The sequence below is a fragment of the Leuciscus leuciscus genome, assembly GCF_965113295.1.
Source record: "Leuciscus leuciscus genome assembly, chromosome: 9".
NCBI lineage: Eukaryota > Metazoa > Chordata > Actinopteri > Cypriniformes > Leuciscidae > Leuciscus > Leuciscus leuciscus.
In genome coordinates, this window is record NC_138733.1 from 21,016,069 (window position 1) to 21,040,790 (window position 24,722).

The window sequence follows — 24,722 nt, forward strand, 5'->3', positions numbered from 1 at the left end:
AAGAAGTTACAGATGCTGAATAGTCAGTGCGAGTCTGAAACTGGAGAATTGCAGAGATCACAATCTTGCTCTGTCACCGTCGTGCCCTTGAGCGAGACGCGTAACCTGAAGTTACTCCTGAGTGACTGTAGTGAAAATCAGCTTACATCAGGGGTGTCCAATCCTGCTCCTGGAGGGCCAATGTCCTGCAGAGTTTAGCTCCAGAGTCCAACCTGCCCAAAAAACACTTGCCTGGAAGTATCTTGGGTTCGGCTCAATCAGCTCTCTATAGTTTCTGAGGTTGTGAATCAGCATAATGTGTACACAAATTCGGTCAGTAGTATGGACCCTTGCTCGCTGCACATTGGGACACTGATGGCTCTTATTTCCAGTGACATGGCAACGTCCTCATTGTACAACATCACTACTGGTATTTATGAACAACAGCAGAACGGATATCTTTTTGACATTATATTTTAATGTTTTTTTTAAAGTACATTATTATAAATTGTTACATATACGTCCAACATTTGTTTAACTAGTTTCACACCTCCGAACTTCTGTTAAGGGAACATAGTGAGCATCAATGTTCCCTGGTTTTCACGCTGCATTGTAGGACTTTTTAGGGAACAAAGAACACAGAAAGGTTTCAGTGCACTGGAAGGATTTTGCGATTGATGCAGCTCTTAAAATGGCCGACTCCCTGATCAGTGCCCTGACTACTGAACTAGGGATCTGATTCTGGACATGATTATCTGGTTCAGGCGGTTAGGTTTAGAGCTGAACTCTGCAGAATAATGACCCTCCACGAGCAGGATTTCACAACCCTGGCCTACATTATACTGCAAGTTCAGTAAATACAACTTTGCATCTTTATGGGGACCATCCCGTGTCTCTCGTTTGTATGTCTTCACGTTTTTGATTTTGCAAAGAGTTTGATCTTGAGACCTATTCATTCACTTGAAAGTGCTACACAATTGATCAAAAGTAGGATGTAATCCTGGATCAACACCGTTTAAACTAAGTATAGCCCTTACAGTAACCTTAAACATCTCAAGAATGGTGTCCTGTGCCCTAATCCTAAAATGAGAGGACATTGATTTGTAGGTACATTACTGCACCAACAAAGGATGTTGATCCAGAAACACGCCCTTCTTGTGTAAATCTTATTAACCACATTTGAAGCCAGTCGAGAGGAATATGGAAATTTAACCCTGTGTATGCAAAGCCAAACTAGATAGTTGAGGCTGGTGCATTGCCATTAAATCTTGTCAACAATATTCAAAGGACTTCTCCATGTTGTTTGTGATTTACTGGATAAGGATTAAAATATATTTATTAAAGTAGGAATATAAGGATTAAAGAATATAGCATTGTTTTTGATGCAGTACCAGAATTGTTTTTGAGACTTTTGCGAGGCAGTAGTGAACCTCATAAGCAATCAATGTTTAAAAAAACAGGTTTTGTTAAACGGTGTTGATATTAAAGATAGTAAATGTGATAATAGATTTTTCAGATGCCTGATTCATTGCCCTGCAACACCTCAAAAATAAATACTTTTGGAATGACCATTTTGAAAATATTAGTTGGAGACTGATTTGGACTTAATAACAAATACTGTATCAATGATAAAGGTTTTGAAATATACTTTAAAATGATACATAACATTTTTCCAACAAACCAGTTCCTAAAAAGATGAATCATGTGTATTTTGTAAAAAGGATACTGAAGCAATTTTGCATCTTTTCTTTGAATGTATGCATGTTAAATTATTTTGGATTGATGTGGAATATTTATTTAATGTTAAGTGGAATTAAAATACACATAGAGAAAAGAGATGTTATTTTTTTGTACATTATACATGTATAAAAAAATAAATAAAAAAATAAAAAAATAGAGTTCACAACATTACATATTTTAGAACTAGTGAACCCAACTGTTTCAGGCATAATATAATAAACATCTGTTTCACTTCAAGATACGATATAAATGTGAACAAAGCATGCTGCAAAATATTATTGTAAAAAAAAAAAATTCTAGACAATTGAAAAATGAAATGCAAACATGCCAAGGTTTTAGACTGGAATTGCAATAGCATCTCTATAGCTACATGGTTTTGTGAGGTTTTGAACTGAAAATAAAATGTAAAAACTCACTAATTTACACTGCTTCTGCTGCAACTTTTTTTTGCAAAGTACAACGTGAAAGTGCAAGGCTGATGCTCTGTAGTGGATTCACACACACATGAGCGTCGCGAGGCAGTTTCATTTCGACTGAAAGGACGCAAAACGCACAGCACACTCCCAGAATCTGTATGGTGTGTTTCCACTAGCCTAGCGCGGAGCAGAGCGAGCGTTTTCAGTTCATATAGAAGTTTAGATTAATGCTCACGCGCGAGCTTAAAGCTCATCTTCCAAAAGGAGCTCTGCTCCGTGCTAGTGGACACACACACTAGTGTAATATGGGCGTTGAAATTAAACGCGCGTGCTCAGTGCTCACGCAGTAGTGTGAATCTGGCGATAGATCGCGCGTCCACAAAAATAAAAATACTACACTTTCAATAAAACATTCAGGGGATTTAGAATATTCTGAAAAGCCAATGCCGAATTAAATTAAAATTTATAACTGAAAAAATAAATGTAAAAATGGACATCCAAAGATGTTTTAAAATTCATTATATTTTAAAAGATTTACATTCTTTGACATCTCACTTCAAATAAATAATTTAGGTCCTTGGTGCTCAGCTGACAAAAAGCTCTATGGTGTTGTCGTGGTTTCTTTCTTCTAAGCAAATTAAACCATTTCCGATTGTGATCCTAGATGACTAATGATGGCACTTCAGTCCATTTAAGCTGGTGGCTAGATTTGTGTGTACTTAAACACTTTGTGTCACTGTGAGTGAGAGAGCACTGTTAGTGCTGAGTGCTGGAGTGAGGCTGGGCAGAGGGCCATACTTAGAGATCAGAGAACCAGGGAAGTGCAAAATCAGCCAGTAGATCTTGTGCCATTTCCTTAGCCATGCATTATTTACAGTAGCGATAGTCGGGAGCATGAAAAATTAGGCTTGTGTGTATGTGCTGGGGGCAGGAAGGCTTTGAAAGATGTTGTCTTCCTTTGTTTCTTTGTGTGGTACGCTTAACATTTTCTTTTTTTGCTAATGCAGTAACTTTCTATTCTATTCCTTGCTTATGTTTCTCCACCACTGTGCTGTACAGGATCAATAGCTGCAAGCAAGTTGTGGACCATGCATGTTAATGTTTATTTCACACTTGCAAAGGTACATAGAAAAACATATTTTGTACACAAATCACAGTTTTAAAAGACACATAGCAGCATTTTTGCATCTCATTCATAGTGGCCTAATGGTTATTATGAACTACACAGTTAACATAATTGCTTATAGTGAACAAAAGAGTTATGAGTAAGATCAATTTCCAGAAAAAAAGGAGCATTAGATCACATGAATTCACAAAACATTAAATTATACAGTACAGTGGTTATAAATGAAGTCTTAGGTGTTGAGTTGCTAACAGTCTAGATTCAGGAGATTACACATGAAGGTCATACAAAAGTATCGTCAGGACATGAGAATAATGATGAAAAATAAGTGATAAAGTGCTTAGAAATCTATAGGAAAGGGCAGTAAAATACTTAATTCAGTATGAATGAAACAGATCAATAGACTGTGCTGTGGAATGTGTCCCTCCTATCCGTCCCTCAGTCAAACTAACCAGATAAGTGCTGTTATGTATCTGTACCTCTCTATTTTTAAAATCTCATATTTAATTTGTGTAATTTTGTCTTAATAAGCAGTCACAGAGATGCAATCAACACTGTGAAGACGTGTCAAAGAAAAAATCCCTTAAACAAGCTCATTCTTGGTGAAGATAAAAAAGTGTTTTGTCCACCCACAGCATGCCTAAATATTTCTATAAATATGCTGATATATATCTCATATTTATAAGGGTTAAGTAGGGAAATTTATGACTGGGAGACTGGCATTCTGTCCTGGAAAGAACCCTGGAAAAGATGAATAGTCCTGTGATTTGTTTAGGATACTGATATAAAGGTCTTGGCACAGAATGGTGCTGGCCGTTGCATGCCTCTAGTTGAATGTCCATGCTCCAGCACTTTTTGTCAGGACAGAGAGGCCTGGCATGCATAACGTTACAGTCTTACCTCTCTGAAGGAAACTATACTAGTACAGGACGTGTAGTGGAAGCCCCATGGCTAGGACAGAGCCATTGAGAGAATATAGCACTGGACAATGATGTACATTCCCATCTGTAGATACCCACTACTCTCACAGATAAATAAATGAAAAAGATAGTAATGAAAAATGCTGACAGTTATTCTCATACAAGATCAGGCATGCACGTGGTCATTTTTATAATCAAAACCTACAAAATAAATCAACAAAAAGGAAAACTTCTAACAGTCTGGTCATCCCTAGTTCGTTCCCATAGCTTAAACTCCACATATAAATCTTTTTATAAAACATACATCAGTAGTTATATTGCAAATATTTCTGTGCATAATTTATGAATGCAAGATCAACCAGGAGTAATATAAGGTTAAAATGCAGCTTGCCAGTCGTAGCCCATCTTTGAAAAACGTCCCCTCGTCCTTTGTGTCTTCCTCAGGCGATTTCTTGCCGAAACAGCAATGTTTCTCATTTACATAATGCAAGCCATCACTGTTCTTTTTAACATATGGGATTTAGTTGTTTGTTTTTTTCACTGAGCATGCTAACCTACTGCATGCATTTTTGATATTTAGTCAGATCTTATTTAGATGCTACAGTCCTCGTTTATTTTTCAACTTCTGTGGCATTATTAAGAGGGAGATCTTATTTTAATTACGTTGTGTGTGAGTTTTTGCAGTAGTGCTGTAGATGGGTTTCTCGTCTTACTTAATCCCCTTTCCAGTTACTGAGGATAGAGCAGAAAAAAGAGCATATGAATCATAACAGCAACATTGAGTGTGGAAATATAATCAACCTATCAAACAATAGTATGTGACCTGCTCAGTCATTTTGGCCCAGAAACTAATTTCCGTTATATAATTATGTTTCTACTCCAAACTGTTGTGGATATACAGTATAATCATGTAAATGGTGGCTGTCATAACTTGTTTTTAAGAAAATCTCCTCAAAACTATTTTCAGATATTTCTGACAGAATTGGGTAACTTACTCAAACATATCAAATAATTATTTTAAGTAAAGATTTTATTAATAAGTTGATTTTTATTCAACGAGGACACATTAAATTGATCAAAAATGACAGTAAAAACATTGTTACAAAATATTTCTATTTCAAGTAGCTGTTCTTTTGAACTTTCTATTCATCAAAGAATCCTGAAAAAAATACTCAAAATAATAGAGCGTGTCACATCTATCTAGATGACACAATCAAAGCTTGTGATAAGACGTACCTGCAACCACCACATATATTATGATGCTAAGGAGGCCCACGATGATGGCCACACAGCTAAGCAGGCGAGCCAAGCGTCCCAGGCGTCTCGCCCCATCCATATCCCCCTGCTGTAGACTGTTTCTGGACTGTAGCGAGACAAAAAAAGAGAGAATGTCACACACAAAAATCTCTTAACAAAAAAGTATGCACAGTATAATCTGTTTCAATACTTTTTTTTTCAGTTAAGTCATTGGCTGAAATCTAGCAAGGAAGCAAAAGGTCAGACTTGAATTGTTCAAGTGATTTGAATACAGGATAAGGTGAGCCAATAAATGTGTTTCCTTATTAGTGCGGCCCTATATGCCACAGCCACCCATTAGATGGTCAGTGTTCCCTAGAGAGAGCCTCTCCAGTAGACTGCATTACAGGAATCAATAATGAGCAATAGATTGTGCAGTATAAAGCCTCTGACACAGTGGCCAACCAATCTCCCCACCCTCAAATGCTAATTCCGTTCTCCATCACGTTGGTGTCTTTTTTCGTCTTGCGATGTGACGCAATCTCACGTTATCATGAAAGAAACTCAGGAGTCTCAAGAGTGGCGTTGCTGTCCAAGGTGCTGACTGGACTTCCTGAAGCTTCCCGAAGCACTTTTAATAGCAAGCAAGTTGTACTTAATATGTACGGCTTGATTCCCAAAAGCATTGTTATCTAAGTAGGGCGTAGAAGAGCCTTGTAGCTTGTGCAACTTCATATTTCTCTTTTTTCCCCAGTTTACCAGAGACAAAGAGACACAAATTATATTAATTACAGTGTTATTTATGTATTATTGAGATACTATTATAGTTTTTGTTAAAATTAGTTTTTATTTTTATATTTTCCATTTTTAGGATGTGACCCTGTAACAGTTTTCAGTATTTTCGAACTACTTTTTGGTTTCAGCCTTAGTTCAGCACCTTCGGACTTGACAGCTCCCATAATGATGTACTACTACAAACTAGTTTGGGGAAACACTTTTTACTCCATATTAATATGACGTATGACATAAGCAAAAGGTATCGTTTACTCAAAATTGAAAAATTCTGTTCTTCCAAATATCTTCCTTTGTGTTCCACAAAAAAAAATTTGCATGCAGGTTTGTAACGACAAGAGGGTGAGTAAATGATGAACTATCCCTTTAAGATGATCTTTGTCAAGTTGAGAAAAGAAAAATTCAAATGTTGAAAATGAGTCATAAATATTGGCTATGGGAAAAAAAAGCAAAACACAATATGGCTCAGAAATCCTTAATGTTGCATAATGTTAAACAGACAGTTTACAAACACAGTAGGAATCCACCTTCACATTCATCCCTATATGTACAACCAAAGACTGAAAGGCCGACTGTGGAACCATTATCCTCTTAATCATGTCTTCAGCGTTCACTTAGAGCAGACGCTAGGACAATAGCAGATAGGATTACAGCTCTATCAAACTGGTTTTGTTGGAGAAACTGAAGAGCTTCCCCCATCACATACACACAATCTTCCCTCACCCACAGGGAGGCTCTGCTTCCACAATGTCAAGCTGCAGTAATATATATGTGCAGTACCATTCAGAAGTTTAGGGTTGGGTCAATTTTTAATTGAAAGAAATCTCTTATGCTCGCCAAGACTACATTTATTTGGTCAAAAAATGCATTTAAAACGGTAGCAGTATTACAATTATAATTAAAGTGCAATTAAAATAACTGTTTTCATATTTCAAAATGTAATTTATTCCTGTGATGGCAAAGCTGAATTTTTGCTGATTTGGTACTTAAGAAACATTTTCTTCTTCTTCTTATCAATATTGAAAACAAATATTTTTGTGGAAACTGTGATGCATTTTTACAGGATTCAAGTTCAAAAGAACATCAGGTTTTTTTTGAGCAAGTTCTCAACCATATGACTCGATGTTGATGTCTAGATTTGGCACAACTGAGGGTCTTACGCAACTAACGTTATACTACTATCACAAAAGCCTGCGAACGGCAGCATCTGAACAGCATTGTTTGTGTAGCTTCAGTTACTTTGTCTTGTGAAATATATTCAAATATCTGTTTTGCAGATGTAGATCAACTCCTATGGCGCTTTAGATCCGGAGCCGTACCCTTCCCTCTCTGCTAACCAACCCATCATCTCCCTGTTCAAATACTGCAGACTGGCTCGGACATCCTAGCAGGGGTATAATATGTGACTGGAGCTGCACAATGTTATTGATTCCCAAGACTAATCACTGCGAAAAGCCGTGTCAGCACTTTCAATCAGTGGGAGTCTTTTTGAAAATACAGTGTAGTAAAGTGCCATCTGCCATTCTTGCGTTTCAATCTCACGGCCGTTCTCACCTGCTTTCATTTAGCAGAATGACAGTGCAGTATGTCGTCGTGATGCAGCTTCCGGCTCTTTGTGTTTTAAGGTGCATTTTGCCTGACTGCGGTTTAGAGAATGCTCAGAGATTCTAATGGGCTGTGTGCGGCTTTTCCGAGCAGAGGAGGGGTGTGGTCCAGTGACACAGCAAATGGATAATGCTGATTCCCCAGGAGCTTTGGCTTGTAATATATTTCTCATGAACTGGAAAGTCTTTGCCAATTCTTCTGGGCTGATTTGATGGCCCCCTTTTCCCTCACTTTCTCCCATAAACACAGAGGAAAGCTCCCCTCCCCCTCTCAACCTCTCCTGCTGCAGCCTGGGAGTGAGCAGCAGCTCTTAGCGTTCCCTCACAAGCCTGAGCCATTAATTATAAACAGCCATGCCAGCGGCCAAAGAGGACTGACTGTAGAAAACCTGCAGAATGGAGGCAAAGTCCCCTCTCTTTGTTTTTGTTTTTTAGTCCAAAATAAATTCATTTTCAACAAGAAACCAATACTTGAATATTTCTGTATTCATTTGATTATATTGACAGTAATAATTAAAGCCACATTCAAGAATCTTTTTTTTTTTTTTTTTTTTTTTTTTTTTTTTTTAGCTAACTGTTCTTCTGCAATTATTAATATTAGTAGCCACCTTCTTTTCGGGCCATAATCAAGACTGCAGGTGGCAACATTAAAGGAAGTGCAGCTTTAAATTTATTGAGTGACGGTCGATAAAAATTGCTTTACAGATCATTATTTAAATTTTTTTTTTTTATATATACCTTGGAAATACAATATATCGGTTGATATTGTATATTTAATTGTGCATATTAATTTCCCCTATTTTTATGTGTAGATTAGCTTTTTTTTTTTGGCATCATAATGTTCACTTAAAGTTAATATTTAAAAACACTAATAATTTAATATCACAGTTAAATTCTTTCGAAACTTAGAAAATTAATACATTTTCATATACTGTGCAGTATAATTTTGTGGTGCCTAAATTTGCTTAGTTTTTTTTGTGTTTTATTTTTCATTCACTTTTTAACCAAAAATGTTGATCGATTGTGTAGTATTTTTAAATCTGCCATTTATCGGTTAACTGAAATAACATTAAAACCATTATGGGCTGTTAAAATTTTTATATCTATGCATGCCGTTGCCTCCCTGAACTTTATCTGCTGACATTGCTATTGGACAGTGTACATTACTATTTTTGTAGTATTATTATTTCTTTGTTCTTGTTTTTAATGTATTTATTTCGTCTATTTCTTTATTTTTCGTCTTCGGTCTCTCTATGTTGCTCATGGAAACAAGCTTCTGTTGTCAGTGCATGAGCAGGTGCACTGGAAACATGATATCACTGGCTGTTTGCTTTCATAATGTAATGTTTCACTCAGCATTGTGAGAACATGATGACACCATATTACAATATAGGGCTTGTTTGAGAGACGAGCAACAAGCTGCTTTACGCATCAATATTTTCCAAAGCTATTTCATATTGAAAAGCAGAAATTGGCAGCCCATTGTAGTCTCAAATTCCTGTTATAATATCATGTACACAGATATGGACACAGAAACAAAGCCATTCAGCAGCTCTGCTTACCATATTTTACCAGCAGAAGCTGATTTACCATTGCACTGAGATTGTCCAATTAAATTCACGTCACCTCCCCATGCCAAGCAAATTATTCCTTTCTGCTTCCATGAGCTTCAGCTTACCATAACATCTTATTTGCCACTGTATTGCCTCTGTAAGCTCATTGATTTCGGCGTTCCTGATGCATACCTACAGTACGCACATTGCAATGTTGCCGGTTACAATATTGATTTCAAGGTCTCAGCTAAAAGGAACTGTTTAGATGTCTGTGGCTATGAGTCTGGGATCTTCCAAAAAGGAATTTTCTTATAGGATTCCAACACAAAATAAAACCAAATATTTTTGTAGCATCCCAATTTTTGTAGACTTCCTCTAGTAACCAGCGAAAGCCTCAATTTCATTATGTCTAAGTGTTTTAGTCCTGTTTTGGTCTATGAATCTGTACTTGTCCTGAGGGTTGTGTGAAAGTTGGACACCTTATTCAGAAAGGCAAAAAAATTGACTTGGGGAATAATAGGGAGAAAAATGATAGAATGATTAGCTTGTGACACCGATATGACTAAAGTGTGAACTATAATTGAAAATATGCATAGTGTGATTTCAAGTTTAAATCAGATGAGTGTGTTGCGTCTCTCTCTTTTTATTGTGCTCGTCTCAGAAATCTGAACTTGTCAAAAGTAACATTAATATTAAATACTATAATGATAAATACTTTTATATATTAGATTATATTATGTCTCTTTTAATGTTTTAAACTTACCAAACAAGATATTCAGTAACATGACTCTGTCTCTCCTTTTTGTTGTTTTGTTTTGAGCAGTTTTAGTTTGTAATAAACAATAAATAATTTTCCAGTTTAAACCTCACCCACATAAGAGTTATGATCCAAATTGTATTCTGTAATCCTATCCACATTCTATTTGAATTTATTTGTATTTTTATTAAAATAATTTTTAATGAAGCAAAACGGTTATGTTATTATGCTATTTTAAAGGTTCCTACATTTCCTGTTTTGGAGGTCTCCTACAAAAAACACTTTAATTTTCTCATAATATACATTTCAGCATCCCCTCTTTTTCTCAGTGTTAGATAAGCAGTTCGATAAAGGATTGGGTCTCTCTAAACCCTTCCTCTCCAAGAGCTTCCTCTGCTCTGATTGGTCAGACAGTCCAGTCTGTTGTGATTGGTCTCCCATTTACAGTGCGTGTTGGAAACGAAATGCAGATTAACCCTTATTCGCATACCTCAGGTCTTTAGTGACCTGGGACGTCATTCACTTCGTCAAGTCAGACATCAATCTTCTTAGTATTCCTCAATCAATTCATTATAAACAATATAAACAATAAAAAAACAACCCGAGGTGTGTAACAGTGTAAGAAAACATTTTCTGCACAACAATTGAATCTTTGATGACTGAATAAGTGCAAATCACCGTTTATTCCAAAAGGAGGCAATGTCTGATACACAATAATGAAGTGACGTTTCACTCACTCACTTCAAGGCAGGAAACACAAGAATAGGAAGAATCATCAGCAAAACTTGAAATGGCTCAGCGATTTACTGCAGAGCAAGTACTGAACACAATCAAATATTAGTGTCACTGTGACTTGATGGTGGATCTGGTGAAGAAGCTGTCGGATTTTTGAAGATGTTGAAAAGGATAGTTTTGAGAATATGTTTGAGATGGCGGATATGAGCCAGATGCTGAATGTGGGAAATGAGCTCTGACGAGAACAGTAATGATGGTATAAAACATCTGCTCAATCTGAACCTTTCAAAGCTCCAAAAGGTAACAAAATGTGATTTATTTTATTCTTCTGTTATCGTTACTCTAATATCAGGAGAGTTTTATATTATCGCAACAGGTAGAGATCCATCCGTGTTAGATATAGATTCGGGTTGCTAAAGACCTGAATATGATTGGTGAAACATTCATGCACTTAAGGGTTGAAATATCTGAATTTCAGCTTTAATTTGGGTTTCTTAGCACTTGTATACACAGTGATACGAGCAGTAAAGATTGCCTAATTGTTCATAGACAGCCAATGAAGACCATAGGCGGGCATTACGCAAATTTGTTACGCAAAATCGGAAGTAAGACTGGAATTACTGACGACTCGTTTCAGGCAGTTCAGAATCGGTTCTTTCTTTGGGAGACAATAACTTGTCCACTTTAATCTTTGAAACTTTGCAGACCTTTTTCGTTTACAAACGGCTGTATTACACTCTACATGAAACGTAATATCTGAAAAAAGCATAATAGAGGTTCTTTAAAGGTCCCATTGCATGAATTATTTTATTATTTTAGAATGTTTCCTGGGGTGCCCTTATAATGTTAGTATGTTTTTTAGATCAAAAGTTGTTATAATTTAGAAATAAAAGGCATATTTCCTAGCCTGATTTTAGCCTCTGATTTGAACGCTCTGTTTGAAGGGGCGTGTCTGCTGTGAGACTTCAGTGTAAACGCCCACTGCTATGATTGGCTGACATGCTTGCATATGACATTTTTAGCATTACATGTGGAACTCTCTCAAAAACTTTTACTATTACAGCTATTATACGTTTTTACTATTACAGCTATCGAGATTAACGAATCGTGAGAAGTTTTTTAAAAGTATTCAGATCTATTCCCATCACATAAAAGGTTGCAGTGATGAGCACTGAGCAGATGACAGTCTGTTGATCGCGTAAATGAAGATCTTATCATTGCAACGCAGTTTCTGCACTCTCACTAATGATTTCACCAATGCAAACATGAGGTAAGTACAGTAAGAGCTTCGTTGTGCAGCGTAAAGGCGTCACTGACTACGTTTACATGCTGTCAAATATCGGGTTATGGTCGGGTTAAGGTCACTATTTGGGTTTCTGAAACCTTCAGAATAACCCGTTTACATGCGTGAGCAGAGAGAGTTACTCCTGTATACATGGAATTTGTAATCAATTGGCAATATCCCGATGTAAACGGCGACGCACAGTTAGCGTCTGGACGTACGGACAACGTTAAGACGCAATGTGCGTCATTTCCGATTCTTCTTCCTGTATCCAAAGGCAACAACAACAGCAGCAGCACGCGGATAATGAATAGTTCGGGGCAGATAGCGATCGCCTTTGTTTGCGCTTTCCTCCTCGCTCCAAATGTGTGGTGCTGTGCTGCGTCTCGCCATGTTTACCTCTACTTCTTGTTTACTTCCGGTATACTGCACGCGGGTTTTTGTATGCGCCGTCTCTACTCAAAAGACCAAGATTCCTTGCGAATAGAACATGCGCAGAACACAAATCAATGTTCCTATTGATGGGGATATGCCGATACGCGTTTACATGACCAAATATTCGGGTTAGAAAAGGGGTACCCCAGGGATAATATCCGGGTTTTTGCCGGTGTTTACATGGCCGTCCGCGACCGGGTTATTGCTAATATCCCGGTTTTGAACGGGTTATTGGCTGCATGTAAACATAGTCATTGATTTCATAACGAGTTTTGGCAAGTGTCCAGATAAACTCGCGCTGTGTGATTGACAGCTTGGGCGATTGGAAAGGGATTGTTTTCTTTGATCGCTTTCTGTATATTAATCTCAGTTTAAGTAAGATTATTTTCATCCTACTAAGAGAAACGTCGTGAAGTTGATTGTTTAGTCACTGGCTTGATTTACTGATGCATAAACAGTATTGAACGACTTTGAGAGAAAGATATTCTGTCTGAACTTGAACAATTACACATCAGAAGTTCACATAACCCACTGGTTCTTCAGAGGCTCGGATGAAGGAACTAAAAAAATACTTTTGTGTTCATTTGCAAACACTGAGCAACTGCCATGCTTCGCTCGTTTGCAAGCCATGATGTCTCTCGAGGAAAAACCAATATCGTGCTCGTGCAGCTCATTTTCTCATGGGCGGGCCAAATTCTCTTTGTGGGCAAAGAAGAGAAAGGGGAGGTAACCTTTCCCCTTATGACAACATAAGGGGAAGATTTCTAGATTCGCCCGTCTGAGCTTTCATTTTCTCAAAAATACCCAGGGCTTGGTTTACACCCATCAAAACGTCTAGCCACTGGGGGACCCTAGGCAGGCTAGGGAAACTCATAGAAAGGTTAAAAAACCTCATAAAGTGAAATTTTCATGCAATGGGACCTTTAAGAATTACGACACAAAAATAAGACAGGTCGTTATAGCAGGGCAGAAGGCTAAGTTGATCTGTCTTGCCCTCTGTTGAATTGTCAGCAATGCTCTGGTTTCACCTGTCACACTGTTGGCATGAAAGAAAGGCTTATTTGGAGGCTTATGCAAGACTGGGAGATGCTATTTGCATGAGCATGGTCAGTAGAACAGGTGTTTGCAGAATATTGGTTTCAATGCATTCTGCATTATGTAAAGGATTTCGATTTTTTTACAAGAAAATGAAGCACATTTGTATGGCGCCTTTACACTCAATGATAATTTAATGCTCTAATTTGTGTTTCTCCAATAGTGCATGTCCCACTGAAACACTTAGAAAGTTGTAATGAAAACTGAGCACACAATGGTTTAAAATTCACTTAAGACTGAATTATTACATTTATTGAAATTATATATTTAAAAGCTTCTCTTGTGTGACTATTATATGCTGGAAAGTCTCATTTGTATGATCCTGCTGAGGTTATACTGTGCGCTGCTTATTCACTGTTCTTTCAGAGAGAGGGGATGAAACAGTGAACACAGAAGCACTCATCTTTGATCAGAAAAAGCAGGGCACATTGTTATCTGCTAACAAGAGTATTTTTTTTCCAGAGGGACAGTCATGTCATGGATGCAATCTCTTGTAGGCTAGGTCTTTATTAAACACAGATAAATGGTGCTCGCTCACAGTGCGGTCCTCCAAGTTACTTGGATGGAAATAATTATATTTTTTAGATTATATTTGGCTTCTTCTTTTTTAATGATTATATTTGTATCTATGCTTTGAAAAAAAAATGTTTGCCCCAACGGTATGAACCTAAACCTTGTTCTACAATGTTTTCAATCGAATTTCTTTAATTTTCTGGCTTTAAAAGAAAAGTTCACACCCCATTTATGCTTCCTAAATGACTGTTTTGCTCCACAGTCCCCAGAGTTTCTGCTGTGTGGGTGCTTTATGTGCGGTGGATGTAGTCTGCACCAATTTTCTGGCGAATAGCTCCCAAGCACGCAGTCGGGTCCGTTTACTGCGAGCATATGCAGGGCTGTAAATCACACCTGTCAGTGGATTTGTGCTCTGCTCTCTCATTGCAGCTCCTGCGCTTTTGCATATGATTTGCAAGAGTATGGCAAGTCACTTTAGCAATTATAATCAATAGTATCAATTTAAAACTAAACTAATTCTATTAAAACCAACTAGTATCTAACTATTTTAGTACGTCGTTTTAATTGCTAAAAAGTAATCCATTAGGGATCATTTTCACTTTCTCTGTACTTATTACATACCGTAGTAGGCTACGTATGGCTACTAGTCAGTATCTCATAGAAGTAACATTTCCATTCTATGATGAATTGAGTGATGGTCAGATATTATTTATGAACTTTTTTACCATTACATTTAACATTTTATTTCTTTGTAAAACTATCCCAATAGTTACTAGTGTTGGTTTCAGTTTTGTTAGTAGCCTTTTCTCTTTTTTTAATAGTGCACTACCAGTATTTATTAGACTGTCGCTCATTGAGTTAAACTAGGGCGGGAAATAGATACAGTAACTGTTTGAATAAGAATCTCATGAATGTTTATGGATAGTCACTACAGACTTTCTAGTAGGCTAATTTAAACCTATGTTAGTATACTAGTACCAGTGGCTTTAAGGAATGAATGTATAAACGGCTTGCCATACAACAGACAGACACTGTTTATTGAAGTAAAATAGATTTTTGTTTTGTACTTTTATCACAATTTTAATATATAAAATGTATAAATTTTGGTCTGAATTACGAAATAAATCCCACCTTGAATTATTTCAATTATAACTTATTGATCACTGTTTACTCACCATAATTGAATAGACCAACGCAACGATGCTTAGTGGCCACACGGGACAAAAGCAGGAAAAAATGACCAGTATGAGGTAGTCTTTGGGTTTCTGCTGCTCCTGGGCGGCATTACCGGTGGATGATCTGCGGCTCAGGCTCACTCTGGACGGGGAGAGATGAGCTGATCCGAGCTGCCCTACTGATCCGGATCTCAGCGGCAGACTGTGGCCGTTCTGATCCCCGTCGACATCCTTGTCACCCCCGACACTGACCGTGAAGGAGCTGGAGGTCTTCAACCCGGTGGGCTCGGTGGTCACCAGGAGTTTCTCGGTCTCGGCTGGTTGAGTGCCGCCGCTCTCCCCCAGATTCGATTTCGCAAACTCCGTATCGGTGTTTATTGCCATTATGGAAATCCAAAGTTAATATTTCTGAAAGAAAAAAAAAAACTCCTTTTGGCAGATGTGAAATATTATAAAAGTGTTCAAACGGCGCTTAATTTCCCATTATTTACGATTTCTTCAACTTCAAATCACTCGTTTGATTGTATTCATACGGTTAATTTGACTTGAAACGTCGAATAAAGATGTCCAGATTATAATAATTATTATTTTGCTTTGAAAATTAGTTCCGAACTAATTAAAACAAGTCAAAGAGCCGCTGTGGCATTATCCTCCCATGTCGATATGGTCATCCTCTCTTTGTGATCAGGTTTAATGGATTCAGTTCCGCTCAGTTCAATCCAGATCGGAAGACGATCTCCTCTGCCCACACACTCAACTAAACCACAGAGAAGCGACTCATCTGGACTTCAGAATCTCCACCGCAGCATTACCCAAACGTCTTAAAAGCCGTAGAGAAAGCGGTTTTCACGTCTAAATAAATGAAAAAGCGGGTGCTTTGCGCTCTTTTGTGATGTTGCAGCAGGTTATAGTAGTTGCGCAGCAATGAGTGCAGGGATGTTCCTCTCTCACCTCCTCTGCATCAATGATCCTGCAGGACTCCCCATGCAACACTCACAATCTTTTTCCCCTGGGGATGCTGCAATACCTCCCTGTGTCTTTTGTTAGCTTTTAAAAATATATATAGCCTATATGTAAAAAAAAAAATCACTTGAGCTCTTGTTTATTATTTGGTTAGTTAACTAATTAATCAAAGATGCAAGTGGTTGAAAGAAGGATACAGTAAGAGAGAAAGCAGCCCATTTTTTTCTCAATGAAAGCCGGATATTTGGAAAAATGCATGAGGCTTCTGCTATTATTGTTTCTTATTATCAACCCAAAACCTCAATGAAATTTCATTAATCAAATTAGTGGATGATGCTTGAATGATTTATGCTTAATGCGCTGTTCCTCATTTAATCATAATTAAATCATTAGTCTGTTATAATGTTCTTGGTTGTCCCGACCCGATGACAAGCATGCGTGAGGAGCATGTGAATGTGCTGGAAAAAAATGTGGATGGAGTCAAGGGAATCCCCTTAAAACAATATCATATGATGAATTGGTATTGATCCAGTTTGTCCTTTAACAGATATCATTGCAAGTTGTTTCATAAATCTCAGTGCAGACAACATGTACATACACACATATACACTAGTGCAGGGTTTCCCAAATTGGGGTTGCTAGTTGATGAAAAGCTAATGAATTAAATAATAAAAATTTACATTTTAAATGAATCATTATAAAAGAGAACAGTTAACATGCAAATGTGTTGTTAGATTTGACATTATTAACTTAAAATTAACTTCTGGTAAATATTTTAGGTCAAAGAACGATGAAAAAAGGGGGGAATCCTTTGAGTATATTCAGCATAGGGAAAATATTCACTTTTCAATCTGTGGATCAAGGTCAGTACGATTTTTTTTTTTAAAGTGACCTTTATGAAAGGCAGTGTAATAAGATGTTTCTGCAGCATAAGGCAGAATTTTTCACTGTTCACTTGAAATGGCAATAGCAATATGACTAATGTTTGAGAATCAAGAAATCCAGGAGACCTCAATTAATTAAATACATTTACAGTTAAAATATTTAAATTGCTCAAACATTATTATTATTACATTTGATATTATTTAATTCTTTACAAGACTGTTTGCCTATGCATAAAGACCGGTGCACATGTGAAGGAATTATCATCAAGTTTATGAATATCATGTTTTGAGACACAAAATGCTATACTGACCAATTAGCCACCACAAAATAGTAATTTAGTGGGTAGCCTACTATTTTATTGAATGATTGGCAAAACTACAGTCACTATGATAAAGTCTTACATTATGTAAAATACAAAGCAACAGACGAAGCATTATTAAGTAAAACGGGTCAAAAGGATTCACTTGACCCCACACCATCACTATAAACAAGACATTAATACAAGCCAATAATATCAATAGTAAAATCAAATTAATAAGTATGATATTGATGCTAAAAACCATAAAGTCCAGGAAGTTGAATTGGAGTGATAAAATGTATGTAGGATAAGCTAATCTAAACAGATAAGTTTTAAGTTGTGATTTGAATTGTTGGAGAGTCCAATTGGCGAATGTGAAGTGGGAGTGAATTCCAGAGACGTGGGGCAGAGCGGCTGTACGCTCTAGCCCCAATGGTGCTAAGTCTGATTGTAGGTACAGTTAAAATGTCAGCCGTAAAGGAACGAAGTGTTCGAGGAGGATTATAGGGAAGAAGCAGGTATGAGGGGGCAAGGTCATGGAGAGCTTTGAAGGTAAGCAGAAGAATTTTATAATTAATCCGGTGAGTAACAGGAAGCCAGTGAAGCTGAGTAAGAAGTGGTGTGATGTGATCAGTTGATCTGGTGCAGGTAATAATCCGAGCTGCCGAGTTCTGAATAGACTGGAGGCGATGGAGAAGTTTACTTGTGGAGCCAATGAGGAGGGCGTTGCAGTAGTCGATGCGGGATGTGATCAAGGCATGAACAAGGACCTGTGTATTGTGTTGGGAGAGGGAAGGGCGGAGCCTTGAGATGTTGCAGAGGTGAAAGTAAGTCCGAGTGATATGGCTTATGTGAGGGCCAAAGGAAAGTGTACTGTCTAGAATGACACCGAGACTTTTGACTTGGGAGGAGGTGGGAATCGGAGAACCATCAACTGACATAGTAAACGGTTGACTTTTGGAGAGTGTGGCCTTTGAACCAATGAGGAGAACCTCACTTTTATTTCCATTGAGTTTGAGAAGATTGATTGACATCCAGTTGCTTATAGCTTGCAAACAGGAGGTGAGAGCGGAGGGGGGAAGACAGGTGTTAGGTTTTGTAGCGAGATATAGTTGTGTATCGTCAGCGTAGCAATGAAAATGAATTAATATTCAATAATATTATTATTCCCAAAGGAACGGATGATGTTGCCAAGAGGTAGTATATAGACGATAAAAAGCAGTGGTCCCAGCACTGAGCCCTGAGGAACACCATAGGTGACTGTTGTGGATTTTGATGTGACATTCTTCCCCAAAATGAACTGTTTTCTATTATATAGATATGACCTGAACCAGGCTAGTGCATTGTGAGCGATCCCGATAGCAGTCAGACGTTCCAAGAGAATTGTATAAGAGATGGTATCAAAGGCTGCAGTGAGATCGAGAAGAATTAGGATGGATAAAAGACCACTGTTGCTCTTCTCTTGAAAAAGTTGTGATGCTTAAGGTTCATTTGCAGGTGTTGAGTATTCTGGTGTCATTTGAGCAGGAGTCGTTTGTTCTGAATCTGAAGACACTGGATCCTGGTCTGCTTGTTCTGGACATGTTGGCTTAGGAGTTGCATGCTCTGGGGATGTTTCCTCAGAAGTTGATTGCTCCAGAAGTATTTGAACTGCATTCAATTGTTCTGGAGTAGCATCTTCTCTGGTAGTTTGTTCTGGAGTCACATTCTGAGTTGATGAGAAGCTGTTGTGTTCTGGGATCACATGATCAGAGCTTATTAGCTCAGAAGGTGTTTGTTCTGGACCTGATTGAGCTGAAGTCATTTGCTCTAGAGTTGTTTGCATTGAGTTTGTTTGTTCTTCAGCAGTTTCTTCTAGTGGTGCTTCCTCTGGACTCTCTTGTACTGGTGATGTTTGCTCTGGAATCTCCAGCTCTAGAGACTCTTCCTCTCTTGCTATTTTTGCGAACATGCCCTTGTACTTCAGTCTGTCCTCCTCGTTTTTTACTTCCATTCTCATTTTGAGAACCGCAAGCTCTTTCTTGATTGTCTTTTTCATGCCAGGGTCCAGATCCAGCACTCGCATGAAATCATCTTTGGCCTCGGCTTCATTCCACACCTCCATGTGAGCTTTGCCACGCAGATAGAAGGCTTTCATCGCCCCTACGACGTACAGAGAATGCTTTCAGCTGGTGCATTTGACTGGAAAGCACATCAGGTATTATCTTCTCATCATAAATGCTGGGAGAACTAACAATTTCCTGTTACTCACCAGGATGCTGGTTGATGATGTCAGTTGTGTGTTCGATGACCTCATAGTACTCCTCCATGCGCAGCAGACACTGACAGTAGTTTAAAGTGAGCATGTTGGCCATCTTCTCCAGTTTTAGCCAGGGAGCTTCCCATGCCTTTTCCTGAAGAAACATACACATTTCAATTCAATGAGACATGCCATGCCTTGTTAATATTACATTAGTGGCAATTTTATTCTATAATTTCACGATCAAAACAATTTTTTCCCCAGAATATAGTCATTTTAAGCAACTGAATGTATTAAAAACCAGCTGCAGAGGTGTATTCTTACCTTTGTCTGCACATTCTTGATACACATAATGGCTTCTTTATATTTCATTGTGGCGTCCTCATATCGGCCCTGTTTGAAGAGCTTGTTCCCTTGACCGTGGAGCACAGGAACCGCTTTCACCCTCTCCTCATCATTCAGAGCCCAGGACTCTCTGTCATACTCACTGGGCAGCTGTACCTGAATCCAATATCGATTATTGTAGTAAGTTTCTTACATATAATTAATTTCCATTTAATATCATGGGTGTCTTGAAAGAAGAGAATGTTTGAAAATGATCCCCTGACTCCACCTAGTGGTCATTTTGTGTACTGCTAGTGCACAGATCTACTTCAGGCCTTAAATTGAATAAGCCAAAATCATACTGCAGATACACAAATACAAAGCAATGAAAGGTTAATGCTGGTGCACATATGGCAATTATCTTACTAAAGACCAGGTCCTGCACACTGCTGTAGCCTGCAAAGAATAATTAAAATATTTATAGCGCTGCAACGTTTCAGTCTAAAAATATTCCTAAATGCCTGAGGAAAGTCTTTAGACTAAAAGATTGCAGCAAAGCCTTCTTTATAAGCTAATGCAGTGTTTGGGACCTCTTCCTCACATAGTCTACTGTGAGAGAAATCCATATTAAATACAGCTCAAAGGACTCACTTTATCAAATATCTGCTCATTTCTAAATTAATGCAAATATTTTTCTCAATGACCGTAAAATTCAGACCTTCAGAAGTTCCATTACAAAGATAAGAGGCTGTGGATCTTTCTGAAGCTCGTCCAGGTCGTCATAGCCCAGGCTGTTGTAGGCAAACATATTGGCCATCCCGCAGGTGTGAATGTGCCAATCCACCGGATCTTTCCCCACTGCGATACGCCTCAGACTCTTAGCCACTATTGGATATAATCCGGTGTGCTTCTCGGCCACAGAAAGAAAACATTAAACACTGAAAACCTAATGTCTGCTAAGTAAAAGTTACATCTATTTGGAATAACTGCACATATTTCAAATTCCATCAAATACTTTAAAAGGCATGGCACTATTATAAAGCTTGAAAGTGTGTGTTAATGTGTCAGATGTGTCCATAACTGTGTTTGTATTAACAATCTTGGCATTCTCATAATGCTCGAGGTTGATACAGCCACAGTAATCTACTTCATGTGCTGGAGCTGGGATGGCAGCTGTAAATGATGATTATACCATGTGGAACAGACTCAGATTAATCCTATTTTGTACAGATATAAGCTTTCCGTCAGGCTAACGCATGACATGCTCCAGTGTGATATTCCACAACCATAAAATTACGCGACTGAAACGTCAGTCGCCATGTCTCATCCAAAAGCAATTACTGTGTAAAGGGTTATATTTTTTTACTTCAGCTTTAATTACAGAAATACTGTTCTGACATTCATTTCATAATGAGTGTCCTGGGCATTTGTTAAATGGTATTTAATGGTATAATGGATTTTTTGACCCTCATTCAAACTTGAGGTGTAAATTCAGTCTAATTATACATGCACTACTGTACAAAAACTTTGGGGTCAGTGTTTTTTTTTCTTTTTTAAGAAATCAAGTATTTTATTTATTTTAAGTGTCAGTAAAGACTTTTATATTGTTACAAAAAATTGTCTTTCAAATTTCTGTTCATCGAAGAATCCTGAAAATAGTATTACAGTTTCCACAAAAATATTAAGCAGCAACACTGTTTTTAACATAAAGAATGATTTATGAAGGATCATGTGACACTGAAGACTGAAGTAATGATGCTGAAAATTCAGCATTGCATCACAGGAATAAATGTTAAAATAGCCATCACAGGTTAAAATAGAAAACAGTTGTTTTAAATTGCAATAATATTATTATTGATTATTGATACTCAAATATTAAACTGGTTATACAGCCTTGGTGAGCATGAGAGCATAGAGTTTTTCAAAAACATAAAAAATCTTACCAGTGTATATTTATATATTGATTACTTAAATTCGCACCATTGAGAATTTGAGGGAGAATGTACAATGTAAAAAAAAAATTGTTGCAACTTAAAAGTGTGTTTGTGCTGCCTTAAAACTTTAAGTTTAGTCAACTCAAATAACCAAGTTGTCACTTAGTACAACTTCACATTTCAAGTTGACTAAACTAAAGTTTTAAGGCAGCATGAACACACTTTTTTAAGTTGGAAAATGTTTATTTTTTTAACAGTGTAGAATTTAAGTGAATTTGATGAAGTATAAAATGGATTAAAATTCAAATACATTCATGTAATTGCAATTGTAGGTTTTGACAATTACAAACAATAGATAAGTACAATACATATTATACTTGTATAATAATTCATATTCATTAAATAATTAAACAATTATATTATTATCATTATTGATTTGTGTTTGTTTTTTAATGAATTTGATCAATTCCATTTCCTTTCGTTTCAATTCAATTTCAATTCAATTTAATCACAAAGTTTTATTCCACCTGAGTAGTTTGTTCCCCTACTGACCAAGACCACATGGAGGATCACAATATACTTACAATGACATCACACCAGAACTCAGCCACCTCCCCTATGTGCATGGACATGAGCAGAGTCTCCCAGACATCCAGTTTAAACATGTTCCCGATCACCATTTCCATGGGCATACCTGCCTTCTTACTGTCATCTATCACGGTGCGATCATCATTGCAGAGCTGGGTGCGGAAATGGAACGTCACCTGTAAGCAACATGGAAGAGTTAGAAAGATTGGATTTAGTTATTTTTGGTTAAATTTGTTGTTATTTCCACACCAAAAAAATATAGAAGCCATTCCTAAAATCCCTTATAAGCCCTTATACCAATTTGAAATCAGACATTCCCAACAAGTGCAAAGATAAACTTATTATGAAATTAAAGAGTCAGGAAATCGACTGTGTCTACTCTGGATTCTATAATCCTATAAAGACAACCTGTTACATGTGTAATGAAAAAAGACGTGATCCCTAGATTAAATTAGTCAAACAATTAAATCACTCGCATTCTGGAACCGGTTCTATATACTGGACTGTGAGGCTGTACCTTAGTTCCTGTGATAAATTTGGGCTTCTCGCTGGTCCCTCCATGCAAGATGGTCTTCTTGATCCCTTCAGCACCCAGCATCACGCTCTCCTCCATGATGTCTGCGATTTTGTATTGGAAGTGTGTTTGTATTTGTATTGTGTGACTGAAGAGGTGTAAAGACTGACTGGAGCTGGATTAAGAAGGCCGGGATAACAGGATTAGGCCCAGCAGCCCCACCCTATCATCCACAGAAGAGCTTTCCTCAGCATGTTCACTACACCCATCTCCAAGAGCCTAGAACCTTCTGGACAAAGCCGAGGTTCTTCAGTCACCTTCTGTTCATCCCAACATTGTGATCCGCAGCCATGATGAAAGAAAGGATATGATGTAGAGCTGAGTATGGACTCAACGACCCCATCATTACACACATGTGGCCGACAGCTGGATCGGAACTGGTATGTTACAGGACTGCTGGTGCCGAGCCCCTGCCGAGACAAACGTTTGGAACAACCCATCTGCTTATTGCCGTTTTGTAAGACTGTCCTGAATTACGGAAGAGAGACGCTCAATTACACGCTATTATGGTTTTTACAAGCCATATCTGAACATTGTGTACTGGCCAATCATCACATATCTTACACCCTATTCTGCAGTATTTATAAGCAGGGGGTTCACATTAGACAAAGGAATCAGGGAGCCAGCCTTCATACTGTAGGCCTACATTCAAAAGTGTAAAAACACATTTTGTGTTAGTCACAGGACGGTTATCTGCTCCTAATAACGACCGTGTTAAAAATGTAGCACATTCTGGTGCGTTCAAGTCATCTCGTAAAGATTTATGAGTTGAGCGCACATGAACGCCACCACAATGTCGTAAATACGAGTGGGAAGCTCGGGATTTTCTTTAAGCCCTGATCTTTATGAGTTGGGGGCGTGTCACTGAGAAACATGGCGGAACACCACAATACTCAAAGGTATTTAGAAGTGATATTGCTAGACTTTTCTATTTATAGCGAAGTAAGCTAATTGCCTGCACAGAATATGATGGCATTATAATATAACAATGTAGCATGTAACGATAAAGTTTGGAGTGGCTTCATAAATTAGCTAATTAAAAACCAAAAAAAACAAAGCACACCTGATGCACATTTCTTTGTTCTTCATTTTCTAGAACTAGAGTTTAAGAAACTTGCTCTATTTTTGTGTAATTAATTAAGAGAAAGTACACCGCCATCTTACTCCGACGAAAGTGACTTGAACGCTCATGCCGTCACAAACACGACTTCCCACCTCGTAAGTATGAACTTCCCAGGAGGACTTGAACGCACCAATAGCCATCTGATATATGCTGATCACAGCTGTCTTCTTAAAGGTATAGCGGAGGATGTTTTACTTCCTGGTGGGTAACCTATACTATTGGTCCTCCTAATTGTCAATCATTATGGTGAATCAATCAAACTTTTCAAAAAGTGGAGAGGGCGGGTCTTATCTAAAATTTGGAAAGATCCTCCGCTATACCTTTAAGGATGCTTTAATGCGTGTTAAGAGAGTGTAGTACATTTCCTGTTACAATTACAGAATGATTCCTGAAATCATGTGGTCAATGCTAAATTTTGCACAGCATTTTTTAAAATAGA

General features: G+C 37.7%; 2 protein-coding genes across 5 annotated transcripts in view; both read right to left on the minus strand.

Annotated features, from left to right (window-relative positions):
• Window positions 1–1,872: 1,872 nt before the first annotated feature.
• trarg1a (trafficking regulator of GLUT4 (SLC2A4) 1a) lies at window positions 1,873–17,020 on the minus strand. Its single transcript, XM_082180588.1, has 3 exons — window positions 15,356–17,020; window positions 5,415–5,541; window positions 1,873–4,910 (listed from the first exon to the last, which is right to left on the minus strand). Exons 1-3 carry the CDS (start codon window positions 15,737–15,739, stop codon window positions 4,888–4,890), a joined length of 534 nt encoding a protein of 177 aa, XP_082036714.1. The 5' UTR covers window positions 15,740–17,020; the 3' UTR covers window positions 1,873–4,887.
• A 1,316-nt stretch (window positions 17,021–18,336) lies between these two features.
• The window catches only part of aipl1 (aryl hydrocarbon receptor interacting protein-like 1), a 37,483-nt gene continuing 31,097 nt past the window's right edge, over window positions 18,337–24,722 (minus strand). For all 4 annotated transcript variants that reach the window (XM_082180548.1, XM_082180547.1, XM_082180545.1 and 1 more), the window contains 6 exons: window positions 23,104–23,628; window positions 22,583–22,762; window positions 20,783–20,971; window positions 20,065–20,241; window positions 19,753–19,894; window positions 18,337–19,643 (listed from right to left, as the gene is read on the minus strand). In XM_082180548.1, coding sequence (XP_082036674.1) covers window positions 18,982–19,643; window positions 19,753–19,894; window positions 20,065–20,241; window positions 20,783–20,971; window positions 22,583–22,762; window positions 23,104–23,199 — 1,446 coding nt within the window. In that variant the 5' untranslated portion in view covers window positions 23,200–23,628 and the 3' untranslated portion in view covers window positions 18,337–18,981. The remainder of the gene's footprint in view (window positions 19,644–19,752; window positions 19,895–20,064; window positions 20,242–20,782; window positions 20,972–22,582; window positions 22,763–23,103; window positions 23,629–24,722) is intronic.

Excerpts from the sequence above, each read along its gene's own strand:
- trarg1a (XM_082180588.1), bottom strand. The coding sequence starts at position 15,739 with ATGGCAATAAACACCGATACGGAGTTTGCGAAATCGAATCTGGGGGAG. Across the intron at positions 5,542-15,355 it reads CGTTGGTCTATTCAATTATG|TCCAGAAACAGTCTACAGCA; the intron begins GTGAGTAAACAG and ends GTCTCGCTACAG. Across the intron at positions 4,911-5,414 it reads AATATATGTGGTGGTTGCAG|TAACTGGAAAGGGGATTAAG; the intron begins GTACGTCTTATC and ends CTCTATCCTCAG.